This window comes from Lates calcarifer, linkage group LG23 (assembly GCF_001640805.2).
Source record: "Lates calcarifer isolate ASB-BC8 linkage group LG23, TLL_Latcal_v3, whole genome shotgun sequence".
In the NCBI taxonomy this organism is placed as follows: Eukaryota; Metazoa; Chordata; class Actinopteri; family Centropomidae; genus Lates; species Lates calcarifer.
The window spans coordinates 2996921-3024506 of record NC_066855.1 but is presented as its reverse complement, the minus strand read 5'-3'; the positions used below and the strand labels follow the sequence as shown (position 1 = coordinate 3024506).

The 27586-nt window shown below is 40.8% G+C and overlaps 1 protein-coding gene across 3 annotated transcripts; it reads left to right on the top strand.

The window, feature by feature from the left end:
• On the top strand, nt 1–26617 carry mapk8b (mitogen-activated protein kinase 8b). Of its 3 annotated transcripts, none has more exons than XM_018661130.2 (12): nt 1–292; nt 5826–6007; nt 8056–8185; nt 8566–8624; nt 10094–10232; nt 12167–12332; nt 13373–13444; nt 16319–16501; nt 17961–18085; nt 19436–19499; nt 20430–20507; nt 21668–26617. In XM_018661130.2, exons 2-12 carry the CDS (start codon nt 5886–5888, stop codon nt 21886–21888), a joined length of 1359 nt encoding a protein of 452 aa, XP_018516646.1. In that variant the 5' UTR covers nt 1–292; nt 5826–5885; the 3' UTR covers nt 21889–26617. The 3 variants fall into 3 exon arrangements, with proteins under 3 accessions (XP_018516646.1, XP_018516657.1, XP_018516627.1); XM_018661141.2 differs by lacking the exon at nt 13373–13444 and adding an exon at nt 14409–14480 and having other exon boundaries at nt 2–292; XM_018661111.2 differs by lacking the exon at nt 13373–13444 and adding an exon at nt 14409–14480 and having other exon boundaries at nt 3–292; nt 21663–21811.
• The last annotated feature ends 969 nt before the right edge of the window (nt 26618–27586 follow it).

Sequence of the window (27586 nt, the reverse complement as noted above, 5' to 3'; positions counted from 1 at the left end):
CGCTGCTCATTGTGCAGCCGAGGAAACATCGCAAGCTTCCGACGACGTCGGTATGAAATGGCAGAAACTGCTTGTGTCACGGAAGCACAAAGATTAGGTTACGCTGGGAGCTACACATGTATTTTGCGGTGATCCCGGCCTGCTAGTGTGAGGGGGAAACGGAAGTATATCCGGAGGAAGGAAAAAAAGAGGGATTAAAGTGTCGTTTTTCTCCCAGAACGGACGGGTTGTGTCTCCAACGGGCGGCGAGCGGCGACTGCGGGTCGAAACCGTTGGAATTAACCGGAGAGGGGTGAGCTCGACATATGGATTTTTTCCTCCCCTCCCTTTAAGACATGTTTGACGTGTTATTGTCAACCGTTGGGGGGGATGGGAACAGCCAGAATTTGGGTCACACACGTTACTGTGAATAGGTGTTACTACAACATACACGGTGAGCACCGGAGCGGGCAGGACAGGTCCGGCCTAACTGGTGGAAGGCAACCAGACTGAGTGGCTACACTGGGAGGCACACTACTGTAACCTGTGTCGGTGCTACACACATTAGCACTGCTTACACTGTAAACTGTGAACCGGGTGGTGTTGCCAGTCACACAACTAGTGATAGGTACAGCTAAAACGCTGCTGCTACTTAAAGACAATAACATCCTGCATGTAAACAGAAACCACTCTGAGTACACCATGTTTTTTTAAGCTAGCATCTGTTGGTGATGTTTATTGCTGTGAAATAATCCTACATTTACATACATATATGCATAGCATTAGCTCGGAAGGTGAGTAAACTGCTGTAGCAGAATCTGTATTTATTCAATAACAGCACAGGACAGATAGGATATCAATATCTGGCTGTACACTATGCTGCAGTCTCTCTGTTTGTGTGTTTTTATACGTGATTTTTACAGATGCTAACGCCTCACTGACTTGCAAATAAAGTGTGAATATCCTTATATCGTTCCTTGGCAGTTGCATAATGTTGCAGTTTGGTTTATCTCTGTTGCTGCAGTCAGAGGGTTGGGAAACAGTATCTACCTCTGTAGTAATGTAAGCTACCTTATCAAGCCAAGAGATCAGATGTGAAGTTTTGTAATTCAGAAGTGATAATAACAACTCTGTGTGGTTTGTCAGAAGTGTCTGGTCAAAGGTGGGTGAGGCTGACATTGTATGCATGCATCTAAATTACATGTTCCTGTAGTCATGTTTGGGTGATGCAGCTCCCAGACTGCACTGCACATTGCTTGCGAGGTTTACTGAACAACCTGCCAAGAAAACAGCGATGGTCAGCCAAAAGCACCAAGAAACCTGATTCCTGCACCAAACGTGAAAGGTGGCCTGCAGAGATGGGATTATTATGAGTCCTGGCTAACACATGATATCATATCTGAAGGCCCTGTTGGTTGATACTGATGGATATTTGGGCGTGCTGATTGTGAATATGAGGTCATGCTCATTTTTCTCAATAACTGAAACACTGTGTGATTTCTCAGCCCTTTCATGCTAAAATAGAACGGACAGTGTGGCTCTTTGTATCCAAACTTCATTGACAGATCAGTTTATAGTACCCACGGGCGTATACCATGATTTGCCTTAGTAGGTGGAGTTATTACTTGATGGAAAAACAAACTACACTGCGGCATGTGTTGGTTGACCTACTCTAACCTGGCGGCCAAGACACAGATAATAGAAATGAAAGCAGCATGGGTGAATGCAAGGGCAGTTTCCTTGAGAAAGAATCATCACTCCCCGGTGTCTTTCCACACCTTTGGATCATGTTCAGATGTGATGTTTCATTTGTTGTTTTTGTATCCTTGTGCATGTTTCATGTTCGCACCTCATGAAGCTGCACAAGAAGTGGTGTTGACCAGATTTACACAGTGGAATATTTGTCAGAGAATCTATGTTGTTTAATAAATTGGGCAAAAATAAGAAATGTGCTTTATGGCCTTTACTGGTGCCAGAGTTTGGCATAGAGCGTGCCCTTATGGGCTCTTATCAGCAGCCGTGACTTTGGCTGAATGCGAGTGGTTTCGCTGATAAAATCTTAACTGTCCTAAATAGCCAGTGGACTCAATCGTGGTTGCCCAGATAATACAAAATCTGTTTGATGTTCGTGAGAAATCTGCATGGCCGAGAGACTGCTTTGGAAGTGAAAGAGGAGCAGACCTGTACGAGCCAGTGAGAGACAGATCAGCTCCCAGCAGAGACGGCGTGATGGACAGCTGTAGGGGGAGAGGGCAGTGTAAATCCGGACAGGACTGCCAAGGCTAATGTGTCTTTGCTTGCTGGAAAAAAAAAAGAAAAAGAAAAAGCTGCTTTTGACACTTTTTGACATAGTTATCTGTCTGGTTGTCAGAGGTATTATTTAGCTCACAGCCATTTTGTCAGTGGAAGGCAACAATCTGTGATGCAGCTGTTCTTATATGTTAGAGCTGCAGCATTTCTGAAGGGTTACTAGTAGATCTGAATGACCTTTGACCCCTGACAGTGTCACATGATCATCAGATAGATAAAATATTGCTGTAGCAATAATGTACAAACATGCGGAACGCACGGCACCACTCAGTTTTATTTATCGGTGTGCTGTGTAATGAAAGTGCGATGCGGGGCCACACATGCACCAATTCTCCGTGTTCTAGCAGCTGAATTGGGCTGACAGCCCTGACACGCTCTGTCATATCGCTCAGCCCCGTTTGAACATGCGGCCACGGATCCTCCGGTCTCACAGTAACCCCGATATATGCAGCTCTGTCTTCACATGGGAGGGAATATCATGTCACACCGTGCGCCATCAGTTTAGACATATTCTGCTGGGTTTAGATGGACCTGCGTGTACTTGTTACAGCACGAGTACAGGCGCTCTCTCTCCTCCAGTGTGGCCTATATTTGATTTACCAAACGACATTTTCTGAAAAGCATGTTAGCAGTGCTCGTGTGTTCATTTGAATCTCTGTGCAGCCGTGCACCTCTGATAAATGAAGCTGGCATTTTTTGCTGCTTGGTGCATCAGCATAAGGAGGGTTCAAGTTATTTTCTGTGGAGTGTGGGTACTGATAAAAGAGCAGGAGTTAATTAAATTGAATGGGGAAACATCTGACTGAATAACATGGAGATAAAGAAACATCAGAACATTATTTATCAAAGTCACTGTAGCATCTTCGCTACAGGCAAGTGATCACATGACAAGACATTGCTCTGTTTGGTCTAAATTATGACAAAAAAGATCCATTGTTGCACCCTGCATTGAGCCCATTAGTGAAATTCCCTTACTTTGGTGACTGGTAGAGGAAGTATTACATAATAAACATTACTCAGAAGCTGCAAAACCTGAAACTTAAATAAATTTGAGGAATTTCTCTGTGCACGTTTAATCAGTCTGCTGCAGTGATAAGTCTGAGGCTGTGCTCTGTTTGATTGTGCAGGGATATATTTTTTTTTTTTGACAAACGAATTAAAGGCGGAGGGAACACGGCTACATGGAGCGCAGGAGACATATGAGGTGTTCGGTATGAGGTTTAATCTCCGTGACTTGATGATCAAAAGGCAGCAGGTGGTGCAGCAGGTGATACTTTCAACTTTAATTCAATCTCTTCACGGCTTGTAAGTTTTTGCGAAGACACTAGAGAAATGTTTCCATTTGTGTTCAGAGAGAGAAGAATACAGTTCACACAAGGATTGTGATTATTACCGTCTGCAGCTCTGAGTTGATTCAGAAATGCTGACCAATACACACTGCAGCACTTTACAAATCTACAACCCACTCTGGTGGGGCAAAGAAATTAAGTTGGTACATAGTCTGTTTCTGTTTCAAAAGCCGTGTGTCTGTACAGTGATTTGGATAAAAGTGGCTTTTCCCTGTGCTAATGTCAGAGCAGAGTGGCTGCTAATGCAGTTAACCTGAATGAATAACACTCTCTGCTTTTACCTGTTAGACTGTGACTCTCATGAAGAACAGTTTCATTTGCAGCTCAGTGGGCAAAGGGCAGGAGTCAGTGGTTTGGCACGCAATGCACTGCAGTAACAGCCAAAATACACCGCCCCTCTTTTCTTTTTATTGAAAGACTATTATTGACTATTATTTGCAATGCTGTTAGTACAGATGGTATTTTGTTTATATGCCGCACATAGCTCTCAATTCATGTTGGTTGTGTGTGTGTGTACCATTCAGATGGAGTGAAAATCATGCCTGACTGGCACAAACCGGTCCTGTGTTTAACAAAGTCCGTTCCCCCTTCAGGTTGGAGTCAGGTAGGATGTGGTCAGGTGTAGCAGAGATAACTGGAGGGAGTCAGGTGAAGCATCTCAGAGGATGACTGGTTGGGGATAAGACTGGGTGCAGGTTAAAATAAGGTGACTCAATTTGTTTGTCTGAATGTAGACAACTCATAAATGTGTTTATTTATGTTTCCACACATGCGAGTGTGTGAGTGTTTGCTTGGGTTACGTCTTTTTTTGCCAAACATTTGGCAGCATGTCTCTTCGCTGCCAGATAAAATAACCGAGTTCAGGCTCTTTTGTGAACCTTTTATCCTTCCCTGTACTGTTTGCACCGCTGGCTCAGCTGCAGACTGTCGACAAGGTTCTCCAGAAAGGAGAGAGAAGACGACGTTTTGATCAGAGTCAAAGGGAAGACGGCAGGAGAGAGGAGGGGAGACAAAGATGAGGAAAAACAGGATGAAACAGAGGAGAAGTGGAGGCACAGGGGAAGACACGGCTGCAGTATTTGTATCCAGTATAAAGATCACTCTCTGCTGTCTTTGTCTTACACTTGAAACCTTCTCTCTCCTGGTCTGAACCCAACTGGACCCGGTCTCCTGAATCAGATCCGACTTGAACTCGGGTGGTTGCAACTGCGGCCCTGCCAGGTGAAAGAGAAGGCAGAACAGAAGAAAAGAGCAAAGGTCTTGAAGGGCAGCACAAAACCAAGAATAGAACAAAGAGTGTAGTGGAGAGGAGAGCGAAGGGAAGAGGAAGAAAGGCTAACTGATACTGAAAGGTTGGGGGTGGGCCGGCGGTAGACAGGAGACATCCAGAGGTCAGGTCACGGTCCGTGGAACGTACAGCTATCATCACAAAGCCGACCTCCTCACCACAATGTTCCAAATTCCACTAATGATTTAGTCGTCTTTATACCCGGCGTCAAACCCCGGCTTCCTGCTTCCTCTGTGTCTCTGAATGCCTGGATCATCGCTCCGTCGCTCTGACCTTTGGGTTTCATGCACTGTATGCACAGCTCCTCTGGGCTATATGATGTATTTCAGAGGCTTCGTAGTCATTATAACTGACGAAGCACACTTTAAGAAGCATGGCTGGTTTGAGTTTCTGATATTAATGAATTCTTTTGGTGGTGAATCAAGGCTGTAATTGGATGAAAGAGGCAGCGAGATGAGATTTAACCATTGCACGAATTAGTATGTCTCAACAAATCCACAATTCTATTTATAATCCTAACCATGGGAGTGTTTATATTCAATTAACTGAATGCGGTGATGAGGTAATGAGCTATGCTGTGTGATGGACAGATCTACTGTCTGAGCAGTTTGACAGAGCTTCACTGGCTGTGGTCCCAACTCTTTGGCTTGATGTGTAAACAGGATCTGTTCACCCATCATGAGAAGAATGAAAGATGTCCTACGTTGACAAGAAGAATGGTTCCCATAAGTTTTACAAAATGACAAGATGTTTATGTGCTATAAAAGTCATATGAAGTGCGTTTATATCTCGGTCCAGTGTATTTTTTTTATTAGCTGCTGGATGGAAAGTGTGAAAACAAAGGTTGAAAATGTGCGAAAGAAAATGACAAAAGTCGTCTTTCTCTTCACACTCTGCAGGTCTTGAGAGGTGAGCTCCACTTGGATGCCCAGTCACAGTGTTTGTCCACGGCCTTCACCATGAACCGGAACAAGCGTGAAAAGGAGTACTACAGTATAGATGTGGGCGATTCAACTTTTATGGTTTTAAAGCGCTACCAGAACCTCAGACCTATCGGATCGGGAGCACAGGGAATTGTCTGGTAAGTCAAAGGAAAAAAAACAAACAAAAAATACAAATATCACTTGAAATTTCATTGTAAATCAGGTTACTGCAGTTTTCACCTCTTCTATTAAGACTCAGTAACCTTCACCTCCTCTTTTTAATTGTTAACTTCATTAAACCTTCCTCTAAGAGGCTGTCAGATGGGAAAACATTTGACCCAAGCTCCTGATGCAGTGCTCGGACTTCGCCAGCTGTTGGCTCTGAAAGTTGATGACATCAGATGTTAGATGAGCAGTTGCATACAACTCAGAAATCAATGCATAATGCAGTATTTGTTGACAGTGCAGCGTGGTTTTGTGTTCCCTGTGGATTTCTGTAGACGTGAGAGGATTAGGGGAGGGGTGAGTGTCCTGTATGTGACGATCATGATGATATTCTATAACATCAGTAGTTGTGCCATAATTGCATTGTTTTCATAGCCATCATTCCAGTAGTGGGTTGATTGGAGCATCAGATTTTTAATTAATGTCCAAAGGGGGAAATCCAGAAAGTAATCTAGATCCAGTTCTTGTAACACGAGCTGAGTGAGATGAACTCATCTAAGTCCTCTGCTGTCGTTAGCCGTCTCTGGTCGTCATACCAGGTGGGAACACCGAGAAAGTGATGCACATGAACATCAGTCAAGACTTCAGCTTGTTATGTGAGGAATTGCTGTCCTTAAAATATCAACATCTACCCTGCTTCTCTTACTTCAGCTTTGTGCAGAATCCTCTAGAAGATTTTTGTAGAATAATGTTACTCACAAGAAAAAAAAAAACTTTTTTTTTTTTTTTGGGACTTGAAGAAATGTAAACAGCACCATCAGACACACTGGTGAATTGAATGGTCAACATCCGACATCAAAAATTTGACATCTGCTAAACACTGTCCACCCAGTTTGACCACCAGCTGTTCTGGCTGGCTGGTCGGAGGATGGAGATGATGATCCAGACTCTGATGATGTTGAGTGCATTTTAGTCAAAAGTACATCACACACAGCAGAGCTCGCTGTCCGACTGTCTTTTATAACAATATTTTTAAACAGGAGCTGGACGGTTAGAAAAATAGAAACCCCTCGTACAGTGTAAAGCTTCTGCTCCATCTGAAGGATGTTATAAGTATATTTTTGTTCCTTCCAGAACAGCATGAGTTGGATCAGAGTTTTGTCGCTGTATGTGAACAGTATCTCCTTTTTTTTTTTTTTTTAAATCAGTTTCCTGGAAACTTAATTTACAGATACAACAAACAGACTGAAATGTCTCCTTCCTAATTCCCCAGTGATTTAAACACTAACACTGGTGCAACAGAGTGTAAATCCATTATTGCCATGAAGTACTAGCAGTATATAACCAGACATTTTAAATGGACAGACACAGACAGACTCCCACCATAGAGGTTTATAAAGTGGACAAAATATTAACAGCATCCTTCAGTATAATGCCGTCTGGTACAACAAAACTAAAAAAAGTACGTTCTCAAAACGTGCCTTCAGAAATGGGTCAACACACAAACATCTTGGTTCTTTAATCAATATTTTATATTAACAGTGTATCACATGACTACTTGAATGTAAAAGGGGTTGATTGTGGTGACGAACCCACAGAAAATTATCACCAGACTGCAGTTCCCCTCAGCTCTACTGAGCTTTTAAGCATCTTTCAGCTCATTGTTTAGGTTTTTACAGCCTGTGATGTTTCTGTTTCCTGGTGCTGCAGACAGATGTTTTCAGAAAAACAGCTCTGAAAAGTTACCTGCCCAGCACTACACAACAGAAAGACACAGTTAGAAGAACTGGACTTCAGTAATGTCCTCTATCATTTTCAACAACTTAAAGATCCTGTGTTGAAGACCTGAAAATGTTTTACTTGGCAGTTCATAGTGGACGAATGAAAAAACCAGTGGGAACCACTGGTTAAATGTTGAAACAATGCAACGTGTGTGTGTGAGAAATATTCCTGTGGTCATCAGAGAAGGTTTTGGTATTCTTATGGTTTTATTTGACATTCATTACTGTTGACTGAGTTGTTGCTCCCCCCCCCCCCTCAGTTCAGCGTATGACCACAACTTGGAGAGGAACGTTGCCATCAAGAAGCTGAGCCGGCCCTTTCAGAATCAAACTCACGCAAAACGGGCCTACAGGGAACTGGTGCTCATGAAATGTGTCAACCACAAGAACGTAAGAGCTCGACTTTTCTGTCCTTACTTGTTTTTTGTTTTTTTTAATTATTATTATTTTTTTAAACCTTTCTGGATATCAACTCTTCCATTAGGGATTGTATAGTTTCATCTGTGAAACTAACAGGCTTCCATCTGGCTTTAAATGCACCAGGTTGTTTTAGAGTTTACAATTCATAAATTCTTTGCAATGTCGTGTTTTTTGTGTAGTGTTTTGAATTAGTCAATGTCCTGTTGTTATTCATTATTGATGCTCAGTGCTGCTGCAGTCTGAGCCTTTCAGGTGATGGTTTCAGGGATAAAGAAGTGCCATTCATCACAGTGTCTTCATCTCTCCTCCGCACCGGCAGATTAATTAATGTGTTGTTTTAATTTCTGCAGATAATCGGCCTATTAAACGTGTTCACACCGCAGAAGACACTGGAAGAATTCCAAGATGTGTGAGTATAACTGAGCCAAATAACATCTGCTCGCTGCATGTTTGTAAAATCAATACAGGATATGGCATGCTGGGGGCTTAGATGATCTTTTCTGACTTTTAGGGGGTTGTGCAGCTTCGCTCGGTCTCTGGTCTATGTGTTATCCTGCCTTACTGCAAGTGAAGATATTGATATTTTTGACTTTTTTAGGCCCAGTTGATCATATTTGATATTGAGGTTGGGTATCATAACACAGTGTACAACATACAAACTACTATCTCTCTGATGGTTTTTGTGGAGTGCAGATTCCTCAGTCTCTCCAAATACCTAAGCCCTACCCCTGTATATCTCCCGACATTCATGAATTCTACATTTGTGTGGACTGTGTATATTTAGCAGCATCCTGGATGTGTTTTTCGAAGTCGACAGCATGTCCACGTAAATGTAAACTGGCTGTAGAATCGCAGAGAGGGGAATACTAGACCCAAATGTGGGGGGAAGCGATGGTTTCACAGAGTATGACTGGAACAAACATGATTAATGCCATCCTCTAGAAGCCCTGTGTGTGTGTCTGTGTGTGTGTCTACAGTGCTGTGTCTGCTTGATTGGAGCTAAAAAGGAAACTGGACAAATCATAGCCAGAGGGTTGCAGGGCAAACACACAGTTAGAGGATGAAGAAGAATGCTCCATTCGTCTGTGTGTTTGTATACTTGGATGCATAGTTGTATTGCAGAGTTCATGACAGTGCACCATAGAAGTTTAAAAACAATATGGTTTTCAGCATGTACATATGTGTCAATGTGTACTTGCATTCAAATTTTAACAAAAACATTATATGATGGTGCATTATACCCATTTTCAGTCGGTGTATTACAAGTATGTACAAGTATCTATCTACTTTTTACAGTGTAAACTGCACACTGTGACAGCAAGGTGTTGCTTTTTATAAAAAAATAAAATAAAATCTGTCACAATTTCCTTACTCCATGTGGGAGGATTGAAGGAACTGATGATGTAACAGCTGCCAGATAACATAACATCATCACTGTTTAGGAAAGGAGAACCCTCACTGTCACTTTCTAAATGCCATGCAAAACAAGTGCTGTGTGGGTGAGGAAGCCAGTCCAACATGTAGTTTACTTTTCTTTTTTGCTTGGAGTAATTTTAGTTAATGTTTGATAACATAATATAATGTTCGTTACTGACACAGCAGAGAAACTTAAGCCTGTCCTCAGTTCAGTGGCATGAAGATTCAGAGCTATCTGGACACTAAGAAGTCAGACAACTGCTGACCACTTTGGATTATATTACATGGCATTTGTAATGTGTGTCAGTTGTATCACACTGTTACATGAAAATAGGTCACATCCTGTATGAAATAATTACCAGCCAATGTAAAATACTTGGTGAAAAGCTGGTGTATGTGGGATTTTCTGTGCAGGTTTGTCCGCCTACCTGTTTGTTTTAACCTCTGTGGTTTTCCCTGCAGGTATTTAGTGATGGAGCTGATGGATGCCAACCTCTGCCAGGTGATTCAGATGGAGCTGGACCATGAGAGACTGTCCTACCTACTCTACCAGATGCTGTGCGGAATCAAACACCTACACGCCGCAGGCATCATACACAGGGTGAGGCTCACTAATGGACCGTATATATGCCCACAGAGCAGTTTGCTTGGATCAGCTCCAGATATTAGACCAAACCAATATGCACCTGTAAATTAAATTTTTTCCGACCGAGCAGGTGTGGATGTTTTGGCTTCAGACATTTTGAGGAATCAGAAAATAACAAGGCTGCCACCAATGATATGTTAATAAAATTACTAATGTGGTTGGCAGCAGAAAAACGTTACAGATGGCATTGAAAAGTTGGTATAAGCCAACTCAGTGGCAACTAACTTATCGTGTATAACATATCCATCCATCCATTTTTAAAAGTTCAGAGTTTGGACTTAAAGGAATAGTTCGACATTTTAGGAAATATGCTTATTTGCTTTCTTGATGAGAAATGAGTGAGAAGATTTGACTGTTTTTTCTTTTTCTTTTTTTTTTGGTTGGGTGCACAGACTTCCTTTCTTGGCTGAGAGTCACTGCTTCTAGCCAAGAAGTAGTCAGGCCTGTAACGTCTTGTAAAACCACAACCTGTCATTTTTACATTTCATTCTTTTACGGATGAAGTAAAGGAGATATAAAGTAGTGCTGCAACTCAAGATTATTTTAATTATTGATTAATCTGCTGATTTTTTTTTTAAAGCAACTTCCCACAGACCAACATCATGTCTTCATATGTCTTCTTTTGTTTAACCAACAATCCAAAATCCAAAGATATTCAGTTTCCTGTCATATGGGACAAAGAAAAACATCAAATCCTCACATAGGAGAGGCCAGAAACTACAAATATTTGATATTCTTCCTTTAAAAAAATGACTAAAACAACATATATACCAACAGGTAGACACATACTCAAGTGCTCATACTCACCTTGAAACATCAGAGCCTGTATGACACACACACACACACACATACACACACCCTGAAGCACCAGCAATGATACACAAAGGATCCATCTTGTATACACACACACACACAGTCACTGACACACACACACACTGACAGCACTCTGTCAATCACCCTCAGTGAAAGAAGCAGCAGTAGATTAGCGGAGCTCCTCTTGCTCTGCCAGCCAGAACTAATTGAGCCACAGGCGGAGCTAACCAGCTCCTGCGCGGCACGGCGCGGCTCGGCACGCAAAGCTTTCAGAAGGTGAACAGATGCAACATGAGTCACGGTCTCTCAAAGATTTGGCTCCCTTGTTTTTTTTGTGGGCATTGTCTGGATGATGAAAGCTCTCCAGTCCTCTTTAAGACGCTCACAACTGCAGAGCACTCGCTCTAGAATTGGTTTTCCTTCCCATCAGAGCGGTCAAGCACAATCGAATGTACTTTAGTTTGATAGTCTCATTGTCAGGAAGTGATGATACTCATGCACTTCTAATGCGTCTTCCTGAGATGAGTGTTGTGTTGTTTGCTAGTGAACAGCCTCCTTGACTTTGTTGGCCACTTTGATGTAGGGGTGTTGTAGTTGTCAGTGCATGATTCTCCAGTGTAGTTGTAGCTATGTAAATTACACTGAAAACTAATTAGACAATCCTGTCATGGCTGGCAAATTAGTTGTTGTAATAAATCAACTGGCAGATAGCCATTTGTAGATCATAGCCACAGGCAATGATCCTTGTTTATGACGGGGTGTGTCATGTGCTGGAAATGTGAAGAGCAAGAGAGCGAGGTTAGTTTGTCAGCATCAGCTTCAGAAGAGGGGAAACACTTTCTCTACAAGTCAAACTATTTCAAAAGCTCTTTTTTTCCATCCAGCAGCAAAGTTAAGATGATTGAAAGGAGGCTGCCAGTGCTAATTAGAGTTGTAGCTCAGTGCATGTCTTATGTCTTGTTGGAGGCTTTAGTTTCTTCCTGTAGGTGTCATGTGATCGACATGAAGCAGTGCAGCACGTAAGGCAAAAATCTAGTCTAAATCAGATTTGTAACTGTGTCATGTTTTCCTTCCAGGATCTGAAGCCCAGTAACATTGTGGTGAAGTCTGACTGCACTCTAAAGATCCTGGACTTCGGCCTGGCCAGGACGGCCGCCACTGGTCTCCTCATGACGCCCTACGTGGTCACCCGCTACTACCGCGCGCCTGAGGTCATCCTGGGCATGGGCTACCAGGCCAACGGTGAGTGGAGGAAGCGGCTTCTTGACAGCGACTGGCCAATGAGGAGCTGCTGCCTGGCCTGCTGCATGGCCCTCCCCTTTTTTGAGATGTTTCAACAGCACCTCCCCAACACACACACACACTCTCTCTCTCACTCTCACACACACACACTCTCCCTGTTCCCGTAAAGGTCACACTTGGGGGAAGCTGGCATGTCGGGCATCAGTGCTTTGTGGGAAACTTCCTGTCTGGGGACTCCACTGCCCAGCAGCATGTGTTTGATGTTTTATTAAGAGGTTGCCCGTCCTGAGCTCGATACAGCCTGGCTAAAAAAAAAAAGAAGTATGGATACAGGCACTTGTGCATGCTTCAGCAGTTTCACATAGCGCTCCTGCTTGGATCCTATCACAGTTTATACAAGACAACCCTAAAGGAGTAGTTCAGCATTTTGGGAAATATGCTTAGTCACTGAGAGTTAGATTGGAAGACTGATACTACTCTCATATCTGTCTGTCAGAAGCCAGAGTCAGATATATACTTAGCCTAGCTTAGCTTAGCATAAAGGCAGGGAAACAGCTAGCCTGGCTCAGTTCAAAGGTAGCAGAGGTGTCAGACAGAGCCAGGCTAGCTGTTTCCACCTGTTTTGAGTCTTAGCCAAGCTAAGCTAACTGTTTCCTGGCTGTAGCTTTGTACTTACTGAACAGACATGCAGGTGATATCAGTCCAACCATCTAGTTAATGGCAAGGAAGCATAGTCCGCAAAATATTTAACTACTCTTTTGACAGACACGTGAGTGGGGCTCCATTAGCTTAGCAAATAATTAGACTTTCAGGTATCAAGCCACTTATGCAAATTTAAATTTTTAGATAAAATTTCGTAGTACAGGCATCATGAGGTGGATTCATAGAAATGATGCTCCATCATAACAAAACCTTTAAATACTAATGCTCTTCATCTTTAGTTCTTTTGACCAAAAACATTGACACTAATTTTTCCTGCTGACTTGTTGCATTTTTTTTGCTTATTCTCTTCTCCCTCCTTTTATGCTGCGCATATGTAGTGGATATTTGGGCTGTGGGCTGCATTATGGCAGAAATGGTTCGCCACAAAATCCTTTTTCCAGGAAGGGATTGTATCCTTGAGCTGCTTGCAGCAGTGTCTGGCATTAGTTGTGAAACAAACAGCACAAGTCTTTTCAAACCATTATTTTTCATCAAATGGATCGCACGGAGATCGCATCCTGTGAGCAACTATGGAAATTCTATTTCTCGGATTTGCCTGACACCTCCACTTGCATCCACCCACCTGCTCTTCCTACTGATACACAAACTCACGCAGCTCCCTCCTCACTCACCTTAGCAGCAACACTGTTGCTTCAAGCTCCATGACAGTCACATGGAAAACCTGAAATAGAATTTAGTAGTTTGCTCTTTCATAGCAGAAAACTGAACTGCAAAAAATACCCTCTTCTGTCCTTAAACTGCTTACCATATGTCTTTGTAGATGCCATGGCTGCAGTCACACAAAAAGATTAATTGCTTGTTCCAAATATTTGAGTCTCTCAGTCTGCAATGTCACACACATGGGTGTGACAAAAAAGCTCAAAAATAATAATTTCAGGCAAATAATAATTTCACATGTATTTCAGTGAGGATACAGAGGGTGTTTAAAATGCATTTCTGCAAAAAAAAACAAAAACAAAACAAAAAAAAACATTTTCAGATGACCTTGAAAGTTAGAGTCTCACTTTTCTAAGATAACTGTTCACTCCAGCTGATGTAGAAGGTATATTAAACATTTCCTCTTTGGATGGTAATATTGCTGTTTCGACAGAAATATGCAGTTAACTGTGGCCAAAAAGAATAGTAATAATAATAATAGTAATAATTTTCCTTTGCCTTGTGGGACGCTGACCCAGGTTTGAGAGTGCGCTCAACTGCATGCAATTCATTTTTGTCACATACATCACCTAGCATGTACATCATGTTTTTTTTATTATTATTTTTATTTTTACCCTTTTGTTCTGTTGATTTGTGTTTGTTTTTTTGTTTTTAAGCCCTGCATGCTAATTTGGTGGTTGTCATTTCATTTTTCAGTTGATGTCTGGTCTGTTGGCTGCATCATGGCTGAAATGGTCCGGGGTAGTGTGTTGTTTCCAGGCACTGATCGTATCCTTGAGTTGAACCTTCATCCAAACCCCCAAAATTTTGTCTCATCCTTTGTCTGACATCTTGTTCATGTCTTTGGACACAATGGGAGGCCTGTAGTCTCTTAAATTAAATATTATAACTATTACGATTATTGTTATTACCGCTGCAGCCTCTGTTTTAAGTGTTAGAGAGAACACTTTCTGAGCTGCTGTAGGTGTTTAATGAGTGAAGGAAGAATACAACTTTTTTCATGGCAAGGCATGACAGCCTGTAGCAGGTAAAGCACAGGTGTAATTAACACTAATGATGCCTACATCAAGTGCAGCCATCTTTAAAGTAGTCAGTTACACCGACATTCTTTCCTTTTTTGTGCATGAACAACCCCAATGTTAGTAGTTCTTTATCATTATGTTGGTGATATCGAGATAGTTTAAGTTGGTTCGCATGATTTCCTGAAAGTTCATTTTAGCAGTTTCTTGTTAATGAGTCAATTAGCACAGCATTAAGAGTTTTTGTTATTGCTAATAGTGTCTGTGCTGCGTAACCAGTAGCACTGAAACTTTGTTGTGTATATAAATATTTGGGAAACTTATATATTAAATCTATCTACATATTACTGATGAATTACTTTGCCTTATGAAGCTAATAGTTGCTCAACATTGTGATATGCTAATGGTTAACTTTGGTTAGCTAAAGTTAATATAGCATTAGCTTGATAATTCTAGCTGTGTTAATTGTTTTATAAAGACAAAGGACAAGAGGAAGAAAGGATGTTTTTAGACTTTAATGAAAATAACTGTCACTGGGTAAAGTACTTTGTATGACCAAGAAGAACCGCTAGCTTGAAATGGCGAAACTTTAACTTTTTAACTCATGAGTAAGAAACAGCGTAGAAACAGTAAATAGCTAATAATCTATCCCTATATTTGACTACTATGTTATCATGAAAATATTTGTGCCGTTTAATGGTGACAGCATTCATTTAGTAATGTTGTTATTGTATTTATTCATTAAGTTTTCAAAAAAACTGGTTAACTTTAAACAGCTAATCAGGCTACGTCTAGCCTAACACAGAAAATGTAGTAGCTAGGAGCAGTTAGCTTAATGTTTTTCTTCATGATTGAAGAAGTATGTCAATTTCAGAGTTGTTATTTCTGTAAGTCTTTTTTCAACAACCTAAATAGCTTTTTTTCTGCTCTGGCTCTGGCACAAGAAGATAATCCCACCTACAAAGTTCAGACTGACTCAGTTGTTTTTCCAACTAGGCTAGGCCTCTCATTTATTGCTATGGATGAACAAAGATGTGAACAAGAATTTCTTTGTGTCCTCCAGATAGATATGTACATGTTACATCTGTATTTATGTGTGTCTTATTGTCCTCCAGAAAAAAAAGTTGCATACATGTTTCCAGCATCTGGACCGTTTGAGTATTATACAGTGCAGATGTTTGAAATAATCTTTGCAACACAATTCATAGTGTATGTTTCCCACACAGTCCATCCTGACTGATTTTCCACAGGTTTGAATGAGATTTAGACAGACCTTTCACAGCTGTTTGTGTCGAGAAATTCCTCCCAGGTCATCCAATAACACAGTCGATAATCTTAATCCCTCACGGTAAAGCAGCTGTGCCTTTTCTACATCCTGTGCCCAGTAAGAGATTTGACATTTTCAGCACACTTGGAGTTACAAAATAGTTTCAGGAACAAGTCAGAACAATGCAGAGCAAGACACAGCAGCTCAAAACAGCTCTCTGAGTTCCAAATATTCCCCATAATGACCTAATCCAACTCTGGAATGGCCGCTCCTTTTGTCCAAACCCAGCCGAGGGCTTTTCTTAATACTTTAACCATAAGATATCGACCAGTGGAATAAGGTGATCGAGCAGCTGGGGACACCATCTCAGGAGTTCCTGATGAAACTCAACCAGTCAGTGAGGACTTACGTGGAGAACCGGCCACGATACGCCGGCTACAGCTTTGAGAAGCTCTTCCCTGACGTCCTGTTTCCTGCAGACTCTGAACACAACAAACTGAAAGGTAAAGACGGTGTAGTTTCTCTATTATGCCAATGTTATGCCTTATAAAGGCTTGCTGAAGCACAGTGCCTGGCAAGAGTTAAAACCATTTTGGTGTAGAGTTGCTCTGTTACAGGTGCAGCTATTGTCCAGCCTGCAGGGGAACCATTTGGAAAATTCAAATTGCTGTTTTATCACATACCAGAAGTTGCCAGGAATAATGAAGCAATCAGTGTTTTGAGTTTAATTCCACAATAGGCTTCAATTTTACTGCTGAAATTTGCTCAAAAGACTATTTTAAAGCCAGCTCTGTTTTAGCTGATGTAGAATTTATCATAAGTGACTTTTTAAATGGTTGTTTTTGTGAAAGGAGGATTAATATAATGGGTCCATGATCGACTCTGAGTATATATCCACACACTTATAAAGCAGAAATAAAAACTTTCCTTCATATAACATCAGCTTGTGTTGTACTGTATGGCTCGCAATGTTACAAACATCTGCTGACAGCAAAGCCCAAGTGACACATAAATTTTCAGTGGCTGTTTTCGATTAAGCACTTATTACGGAAGCTGACAGTTCAGGACCGAGTTGTTTACTGTGAAGAGGAATTTACCTCAAGCGTGTCTTCATGTGTAAATGGAGAGAAGATGACAGGAACACTCGCAGCAAGCGCCTGCCGAGCTGTTGCAAGATGTCGCAAGAAGAGAAAAAAAAGGAGCTCATCCTTTTCTGTCCTCATTAATTTACACAGGCAGGAATATGTGACAACAAGTGTATTCCCCTGAAGTACTCCTGGTAAAATGCACGTATTGGAGCTTTGATAGTTCACAGCAGCGAAGCTTTCACACAGAACATGTAATAATCAAGGTGGAAGCTCTCGAAAAACCAAAATACAGACACAAAATGACTCGGTTAATGTTTCTGATCAGATTTTTCTTGTGAAAAGGCAAAGACTTAAGGACACTCTGTGGAGTCTTCAACCACTAGTAATGCTACTAGTGTTACAGTGTTGTTGTTGCTGGGTTCCTGTTATAATTATATCATTCATGAGGGTGCACACTAACATGCAAGGCCTTTGTTAGGTGTCAAGGATGCACACAAAGCATTTTAGCAGGATATACTGCATGTAAACACACAGTATCTGTTTTTATGGGGGAAACTCCAGAAGGCACCTTTAAATAAGTAATTACTGATCTTATCAGTGACATCAACGTGTGGCAGTTAGTTAAAACCAGTCAAACTATTCAGTTTTTGAATTGTTGTCATTTCCTCCCTCAAAGATACTTAACTCATTCACACCTCTGAATGGTTCCTCCCTGTATTGTGCCCCGTCCCAGCGTCCTGCTTCAACAGGAAATGCATCACATCAACGAAGCCAGACGCTTCCAACCGGAACAAATTGCAGAATGGAAAACAGTTCATTTGAAAGCTGAACATTTACCATTCTCATTAAATTTTCTGCCACTATTTATTTTCAGCGAGTCAAGCCCGAGACCTACTATCCAAGATGCTGGTAATCGATGCTTCAAAACGGATCTCAGTGGACGAGGCTCTCCAGCACCCGTACATCAACGTGTGGTACGACCCTACTGAAGTGGAGGCGGTGTGTACTAGTATTTTTTATTACTGCATTAAAAGATAATAGACAAACCGTTGCAGCCTGGTTTGATCAGATCTGAGTTTCTGTTACCTTGCGACATAAGCAAACAAACCCTCAACTGTTTTGATCCTAATGTTAGTAGACTCTGATAAGTGCAAAAACAGGTTGATCACACTTTCATTATTTCTAACCACAGAGGTAGAAAGTAACGAGATGATGTGCACCCTCTGAGTTTCCTGTTGAGATGCAGTATGAGAAGAGCCCATGCCTCAAAAACAAAAACTCCATTTTAGGGTCTGAAGACTACAAAGTTAACCTCGTCTCTCTGAAAATGTTCTCTGCGTGCAGATTGTGTGTTTGTGCTGGGATGTCCACGGTCCTCACAAAGTCTGAGAATGTTTCTAAAGTTGAGGCTTCATGTTTGGTGACAATCCCTTGTGCTCTCCTTGGAAACACAATGACTCAGCCAGAGCAAATTGATTTTGCCTGTGATCAGGCGGATTGGGAGATGAAGTGAATTGTTGCTTTCTTTCCTCCCCTCTCCTCTGTGGCATGAAACGATTCCTCAGAACTGACAGTTCAGCCTTGAAAAGTGCAGATTTGTACACAGAGTTTGCTCTGACACTGCACAAATACATCAAATCTCAGTGACTCTGGGGAGGACGGATAACTCTCTCTCTCACGACTGGCTTTAGGGTAGTTTATTCCAACTCTGTCAGTGCTGTAAATTTGAATTTAGTAGTTTGTGGTATTTTGCTGGAAGGGTTTATGCACAGCAAAGCAGAAAAAAATCAGCATTAAATGGGTTTTAATGTGAGGAAGGTTTAATGCAGCGGTTTTCTATCTCATGCCATCGTTAGCTGAGTCAGTTTCAGCCTGAGCTGGGAGCTGCAGCAGCTGAGTTTGCCCTCTGTCGTTCGATTTCTGTTCATCACTGTCTTCAGCTGCCGCACTGAATTCAGATTCACAATGATGAGTGAAAAGTTCATAAAACAAACACATAAAACTAATAATGATGATATTTTATAGCCAAAACAGAATGAGAAAAATAATGGGCAGATTAATTGATAATGATAAACAGCCCTGGTAAAAACGTAGGTCGATGCATTTAGGCAGGAAGACAAAGGAAAAGATAAAATTCAATCGTGTGCACACAAGTAAAAGTTAAGTCATATTCTCAGGAGGAATGTGAGGTATATTTTGTCCTGAAATATTTTGGGATCGTTACTTTGCTGTCTCTGAGCCCAGAGATCATTTACCTCACTGTGTTGTTTGTAAACTTCATGTTTAGAGCGACAGTGTGGAGAGACAACTGAAATATATAAAACAGTGTGTCTGTCTGTCTTTTTACAGCCACCACCAGTGATCACAGACAAGCAGCTGGATGAGAGGGAGCACACAGTGGAGGAGTGGAAAGGTATGAAAGATCCTCTGTCTCTCCTCTCCTCTTCGGATAAGCTGTCATAAGTGCTTAGCTTTTTGCAGTGTGTTGCATAAGGTTGCTCTGTGTTCGTGCCGCGCAGCCTGTGGGACATTTAATCTTCATTCTCAAACTGAGGTGAATGTTTCCTCTGCACAGTCTGTCTGATTTCATAAATGCCATAATGGACATCTCTTCTTGGTTTCCTGTCTCTCGTGCAAATACACTACACCTCAATCTGTGGTATTTTCATATAGATAAACCATTCAGCTGTGATTAAATAAAAGCATAGATTGTGTATTTTTAGCAGCTGATAAACGTCTGATAAACAGGTGAAAATTGGAAACTAGTTGTCATTATTACTGGGTTTCAGTGGAAGATGTAGCATAAGCCTGCAGCATAATATATATCAGCAGTGTAAGAGAAATGAATCGACAGCAAACTTGTGTTTGGGAAACAGCAGAGGAATTGGATTGGGGGTACACAGAGGTGAAGAGGTGTGTCCTCTGTGTAGACGCTCTCTTCAGTGCTGACAGAGTGATAATGAAAGCAGGAGATTCACACCTGGAGTGAGACATGTTGGTGTTTCCTGATTCCACACATATCATCACGTTTCTCTCCTCGAATATGAAATTATCCTGTAAAAATGGGCTTGTATTTATTTTGCGAGGTGAGAGTGAAACGGATTAATATTCCGATAAAATCAGATCACACCAGTTGTTTAAAAATGATAATTAACAGGTACAAACTGTTTAGGAGACTGACTTAAAGATGAGATGCAGCAGGCATATTCCTATAATCTCTACTCTTCTATTTCTTCCCTCTAACAGTTTAAGTCTGGGATTGAGGCTTTTTTACAGCACTCACCCGTCTCTGTTTGTTCTCCTCTCCTCACTGAACCAAATGATTGTTCTCTGTTTGTTGCAGAGTTGATATATAAAGAAGTGTTGGACTGGGAAGAAAGGACAAAGAACGGCGTCATCAGGGGACAGCCAGCGTCCATAGGTTAGTGGAGTTTCTTGTGTGTGTGTGTGTGAGTGTGTGAGCCTGCATATGTAAGTGAGCTTTTACCTCTCAGAGATGGTGTTGTGAACACAACATGTCTGTGCACACAGACTCACAGAGCACTTTATTAGAAAACACCATGCTCGAGCTGGGCACAGCCTCCTTTTGCTTTCTGAGCAGCCTCAGTTCAACAGTACTCAGTTTCAGAAATACTCCAACCAGCTCGTCTGGCACCAACAGTCATGCCAGAGTCACTTTTTCTCCGTCCTGATGTTTAATGTGAAGCCCCAGACCTCCGCCATCCATCTATCGTCTTTATCATTTGTCCTCTGAGGGTTGCAGGGGGGCTGCAGCCAATCCCAGCTGACACTGGGTGAGAGGTGGGGTACACCCCAGGCAGGTCAGCAGTCATCACCTGTACCTGCATCATTTTATGTATTTCACTGCTGATAATTACATGGATACACAGATGTAAGTGCTCAGTGAGTGTAGACTGTGTGTGTTAAAGTCTGCATTACCTAACCCTGTTTTCTATTGAGGTAAAGGCTTGAGTTCATCTTCATACAATATTTAAATGAGTTATTTTAAAATGCCTGGTAAGAAAAACAACAGTTTTTTTCCACTGATCACAGTCTATTTTATTTTAAAATGACACTGAATGCTTGGAACATTGGTAAACGTGTGTGTTAAGCTTAGGGAGGGTTGGTATATTGTTGCGTTAAAATCACGGTTCACCTTGAAACCAGTAACTGGCCCATGCCTAGTATTTACATCCTTAATTTCAGTAATTCCTCTAATGGAGTCAGACTGTGTGCAGGAGAGTGACTGAATTAGCACAGTGATTTGTCTAGTTACACACTTAATACATGTTCTGTAATGACTCTACTTAAGTTTGGCATAAATTTACAAGTGGCACAGGATTATTAAGAAGAATAAGAATAATAATAAGTTCACTGCAGAGCATTTATCCAGCACGTAATGTAGGCAGTAGTGCTGCTGTTTTTTAATCTTATACACTGGAATTTGAAACACATTATAACATTACATGTATCATGTGTAAAAAAGCTCCTGCATTACCCAGACTTCATTAAACCCAGCTACAGTAACATGGTGACATTCGATGGCTGACCACAGGCCCTCTCCTGTTTTTCATAGCACAGGTGCAGCAGTGAGCAGCAGCCCCCACCAGCACCACCAGCACCACCCCTCCACGTCCTCCTCCGCCTCCGCCACCGATGTCTCCTCCATGTCCACTGACCCGACTCTGACTGACACCGACAGCAGCCTGGAGACGGCCAGCAACGCCGCCAACGCCGCCGCCGCCGCCGCCGCTGCTGCTGCTGCTGCTACGGCCACAGGTCCCCTGGGCTGCTGCAGATGACTATCATCTACACCTCCTCCTGGTTCTGGTTCTGGTCCTGGGGCTGGGCCTGGTCCTGAGCTGGGCCACGGCCCCTGGTCACCTCTGAGACCACCAGCCCGACACTGGCTCTCAACCCCCACCCCTCTTGCATCTGCCTCCTCCCACCTCCTCTGTGTGCTTGTCTTCAGTAGTGTAGCGATTAGCCAGCTAGCTGTTTGAGAAACATTTCTGAAAGGACAGATCTCTTTCTTTTTTTATGACAGTTATAGTCTTTTTTTTAAATTAGGATTTATTTTCATTTGAGTCCTAGCTGTAATTTATTGTGGCATTTCTTAATTTTTCAGAAACCTAAGATGATGATAAGAGAATTTTTATGATTTCACTATGTTCCGGTTTGTATTAACCGACAGTGAGAATTTAAAGAAATATCTGTAAAATGTTTTAATGTGATCTATTTTTCTGTTGAAAGTCATTTGTTTTCACTTGCTTTTACAACTTGCCATATAAATGTAGATTGAGTTTGTACAGATTTTATCTTAGATGTAGTTTTATCTTCGACATGAGTTTGCAGTGAGCCATTGAAACATAATTTAATTGACAAATGTATGGTCTTAGTACTCCCCTTACTTGTTTTATTTCACATGACATGGATATTGTTTAAATGCATATGACATATCCATTTATTTTGACCGAGGTCATTTAGATTGATTTGTAAAAATATTTTTTTTCTTGTGAGTCACTACTACAGCCTACATTGTAAATTTCACCTTAATGAAAGCTTTATAATTTGCTCATTCTTCACTTCCTGTTCAGTCAAAATTTCAAAGTACTGAAAGTTTTCTTCCACCATATGAGTCATTTTACGATCTACACTTAAGCTATGGGATTGATAATGGCACAGTGAGGTCCCGCAAGATAACTTGGAACATTTTGATGACTGTCTTCTGTATTTTTAAGTGCTTTAAAGTACCTCTTCTCTTGTCTGCAACAGGCAGTGTGACATTATGGAACTGGAGTGGTGGTTTTGCTTTGGAGGACTGGATGCATGGAGCTCTTTCACGTTCTCCTCTGGCTTGCTTTGACAGTGAGGTATTGTTCACGGTTCAGGACTTTAGAATGTTTTTTGTCGTGCTTGGGGAGGGTTTTTTTTCGAGACGTAGAGTTGTGCGAGGTTGTGATATCGGTGACGGTGTAAAGTAGAATGTGGTTCAGTCAAGTAGGGAATTGTGTTATTGAGAACGCACGTGAATGTGTTGATGTTCGGTGTCTCGGAGGGATAGCGATTCTGCAGCCTGATGGAACAGTGTGAAAAGATTTCTGCTTCCTACTACTAGATCCTGTTATTAGTAATGTACTTTTGTGAATTTGGGAATTCAAAAGTGATTTTTTTTTTTTTTTTTTTCTTTTTTGGCCAAACACTTTGCATACCAGACATGCCTGGAATTGTGAATAAAAGAACCTAAAACTTAGTATGTTATAAACAGCAGCACAAACAAGCAGAGTCAAAAGAAACAAATTATTCTTACTGTATGCAATAATAGTGCCCTTTTTAAGTGTTTCTGATTTGTTTTTGAAAGGAAAAGTGCCTGTTGTTTGTCATTCATTCCTGAGTACGCTGTGGGAGGAAGTGTATTCATTCTGTGTAGATTTTTAAGGTGTCTGGGTAACAGCAGAAGTGTCCATATCAAACCAATAACGTATGATGGGGTTGTAGTTCTCACAAATGTATTGTATATTTTTCTACTTGTTTTGATTTTGACCCTTCGGGCAGGAGACTGTGGTGTCTTGCAGGGTAAGAAGATGATGATGTATGCGGTGAGATGCTTAAGCATGTGTTTGAGTCATTTCAGAAGAAAAGGCAGTTTTATCAAGGTCTTTCATCAAAGTAAAAAGAAGTATTTCTTTGCAGTGACAGCAACCGAAATATAGGTTAATAACAGTTTTTCGGCTTTTTTTGAGTACTAATTCAATATGATGACTGTGAGAGAGAAACAAGAACTGAAAGTTTTAAAGGTCAGCTACTGGAGCAAACTACGAGTGAACCCTGCGTTATTGTCAGTATTTTGTGAAGGGTTTTGGATAATAATTACTGTTAAAAGGCAGACTGACTGCTTTAGTCACAAACACACTTCTGAGAGGCAGAGCCAAACAACCACAGTGTTTCTGGCTAATTCATTTTTAAATTACTAAAAGTTTGAATTAGACGTATTAACTTAAATCTTTCCAGGCAAGTTGTCATTGAACGTCATAGTCATAAATGAATAAAACAAAGGAGGTGATGATGTTCTGTATTTTAGTTTACTGTGCCATCTATTGAGGTTTCATGCAGCCAGTCTGCCTGCTAGAAATGTTTGAATTAAACCTCCTTTCTGCTAGAGGCAGAGTCTGGATATATTCTGCTCTGTCACGGATCATGAGCAGGTGTTGGTGGATGTTGTCTCAATGTGTAACACAGACAATGTGTCTGTCTGGAACCTGTCTTGGTCTTTGACACGGACGTTTATCTAGTCAGTTCAAAGCAAAGTGGCAAGAAAAGGTTGTCTTCAGACTGAAGCACACGTTGCAGCTCTGTGCTGAGCTCTGCTTAGGCAACTTATTATTGTCTGCCAGATATGTGGGACTAAACTCTGTTTCAGGTTCTGGACTTGCACCAGCTATTCGTAGATCCATTACGAAGTGTGTCTGTCCTTCTTAAGTCCTTAACACACTAGTCATTTACAAAATCAAGTTGCACCTTTTACAACTTGTCTTTGCCCATAAAAGAAACTGCTAGTGCTTTGTAAATGTAGATATTACTTTTTATTTATATATGCATATTTGAAGTATGCATGTTTCAGAATTGATTAGTAGTGTAGGATAAGTGGGAAATATCTTTTTAACCCAGTTAGTTTTATTTGGTCACTTAGTCTAACATTATTTGCGACAAAAGTTTCCCAGTTTATATCATTATTAAACAGCATTTTATCAAATGTCAGACAGGAACATCAACCATATCAATTACCTCTTTTACTCTTCAGTGTAAACGGGTAATCATAAAAGGCAAACAGTTAGTTTTATCACTAGCTAGTCAACAGTCTATATTTATTACATATGCAAGCTAACGTTAGCTTTATCAGTTAGGTAACAAGTTCATGTATTAGCAAGCTAATGTTATCTCGGTCAGTTACAGTAGCATGATAACAATTTATGTTTGTAAGCTAATGTTAGCTCTGTCAGTTAAAGTAGCTTCATATCAGTTAATATATTAGCAAGCTAATGTTAGCATTAGCAGTTAGCTACACAACTGTTAAACCTGGCAGTTGCTGGGTTTGAATATGTACTAATGATTTTTCTAAAATTTTTTGTGGTGCAACCCTTTTTTATTCTTTGATGTGTCAACCTCCATTTTGTAAACTTGGTATACTTCATAACTGGGCTCATGAACAGCTGGTGCAAAGGCTCCTGCTCTCTTCTCAGTCACCAGAATTGAAAAAGAATTTGTTTGGTAGTTATTGAACATTAGGGGTTTGCTAGCAAGGTGCAGTGCTAGCAGCTGTAGAGCCTTGTTAATACAGTGCAACAATAATGACAGTCTGCAGTCAGTTATTGTAAATTACAGCAGTAAAAAAATGAAACTGTCCAGTAGTAAATGTACAGTAATATTTTGACAGATGAGAAGTAAAAACTAAGACTGAAACAATGTCACATCTGTAAGAAGGAAGCAATAGCAGGGAGAAAAACAGTGACGTATCCATTTTTCATATTAGCCCATTTGTCAAATTTGCAAAAGAGAATCAATCAGAAAAATCACTTTGTCGTCTAAAGTGCTCTTAATTTTCTAGCCCAACATTAGGGGCTGTGATTTGAGTTTTTGTTTCCTTTTGTTTATCTTCTTTTTCTTCTTAGGTTGTTGTTGCTTTTTTATTTTATTTTTTTTTTTATTACTGCATCTCTCCAAACAATGTCATTCTGATTTAAGTCGGCTTTGATGAACTACCTCACGCTGAATTTCTGCCAGTTCTTGCATATATTTAGTCGCCTGCAGAATTAGCTATCGAAGACGTGTGAATAACAGATTCCATTATTTATTTATTTGAAAGTGTACTATTTGTCGGTTTCAACAGACTTCTAGTTTTGTACATTATGTATACTTCACCTAGAAGTAAGAGAATTGTTATATGTATTTTTTGTTCTTTTTTTTGTTTGTTTTATGTTTTTAAACTAAATGTGCAATACCTTCAGCAAACTGTGCTAGTAGTATGTGATGGGCCTAGCCTTTGTTAGCTGTCTCCTGAAGGTAAAGAAAATGTTTGGTACTGTCAATCCATATTTTCCTTTTTTATGAATAAGATCGATTTTTATTTCTGTGACTTGTTTATAGTCATAATGTTACGTAATCAGTCTTACCCACCAAACAAAACTGTTGGCCAGGGTTTGGTTTAGAGACAGGAAGTTCTTTGAGTCAGAACATGGCCGATAGATTTTGTTTGCGATGTAGTAAGGACAATAATGTTAATAAACACAAAAAAGATGAGTAAATACCTACAAGAAATCATTATATGTATGGTGCTGGTTTGTAATGTTTGCTAGTGAATCCAGCCATGCAAGTAGTTTTAAGAATTCCTGGATCTGCGCGTCCCAAAAACCGCAACCAACGAAGAAGTGCACTACTAGAATACACGCACTGGGATCTGATGATGCCACCTCTTAAAAAAAAATATTAAAAAATAAAAAAACATGTACTGCAAATAAAAGAAATACACTTTGATTTGTTGTTGTATGTCTTCTTTCTGTTGTAACACATGGCTGGAAATACGTCCTCTCTGATAAACAGTCCAGACTGTAGGTATGTGGACCTTCACACTTCACTGATACCATATTAAAGTGTCATGTCTCAGCTTTATAGAAAGAATGTGTGGGAGAGAGATACAGCCCTTTCAATGCTTACAGAATGCCTATTTTTGAAAAATGTTTTGCAGTCAATATCTGCCTTTAGTCTTTGACCCCTAGACATCAGCAGACGCTTTGTATCTTCCCTGGTGATTCTCTCCTGGACCTCTCTGCTTTTAGTCTGGTCTTCGGCAAAAGGAATGCAGCTCAGTCATATTGAGATTGCTTGTCTGACTCCAACCAGTCGAGGGTATTCCACCTTTCTGCCCCTAAAAGCTCTTTGGTTGCTTTGGTTGTGTGTTTAAGATTGTTGTCTGCTGAATGATGAGATGTCTGATTGAGTTCTGATGCATTTGACTTCTGATCACGTAGAAGCCTTCTGTATACCTCTGCATTCATCTGTTGTTTCCAGCAGCAATAAAATCATCAGTTTCATTGGCAACCATACATGTCCAGGCCTTAACTGAACCACCACGTTTGGCAGATCAGGTAGTATGCTTTGCTCTGCACTTTCCTCTTTCCATCATTTTGATAAAGGTTGATTTTCGTTCCAGGTTTCTACCGGTTTCTTTTTGTAAGTTTTTGTGAACTGCAACCTGGTCTTTCTGTTTTGTCTTTTCTGTCTTACCAGAACTTTTAATCCTGTGGTGAATCCCCTGACGTTTTGGTCATGAAGTCTTCTCTCAATTGTTGACAACAAAACACGTTCGCCCACATCCTGGAGAGCATTCTTGACTTGCTGTACAGTCATTTTCTTCATCGACCAGACTTGTGCTCCTCAGTCTACCAGGTCATTTGCCATTTTCTGTGTACATCTGCTTTTTAGAATGTACCCAACTGTTGATTT

What these genes read in the sequence shown, in the direction of transcription:
- mapk8b (XM_018661130.2), top strand. Translation starts at nt 5,886, where the DNA reads ATGAACCGGAACAAGCGTGAAAAGGAGTACTACAGTATAGATGTGGGC. An exon ending in CCGCAGGCATCATACACAGG is followed by an intron (nt 10,233 to 12,166) that starts GTGAGGCTCACT and finishes TTTTCCTTCCAG; the next exon opens with GATCTGAAGCCCAGTAACAT. An exon ending in TGAACACAACAAACTGAAAG is followed by an intron (nt 16,502 to 17,960) that starts GTAAAGACGGTG and finishes ATTTATTTTCAG; the next exon opens with CGAGTCAAGCCCGAGACCTA.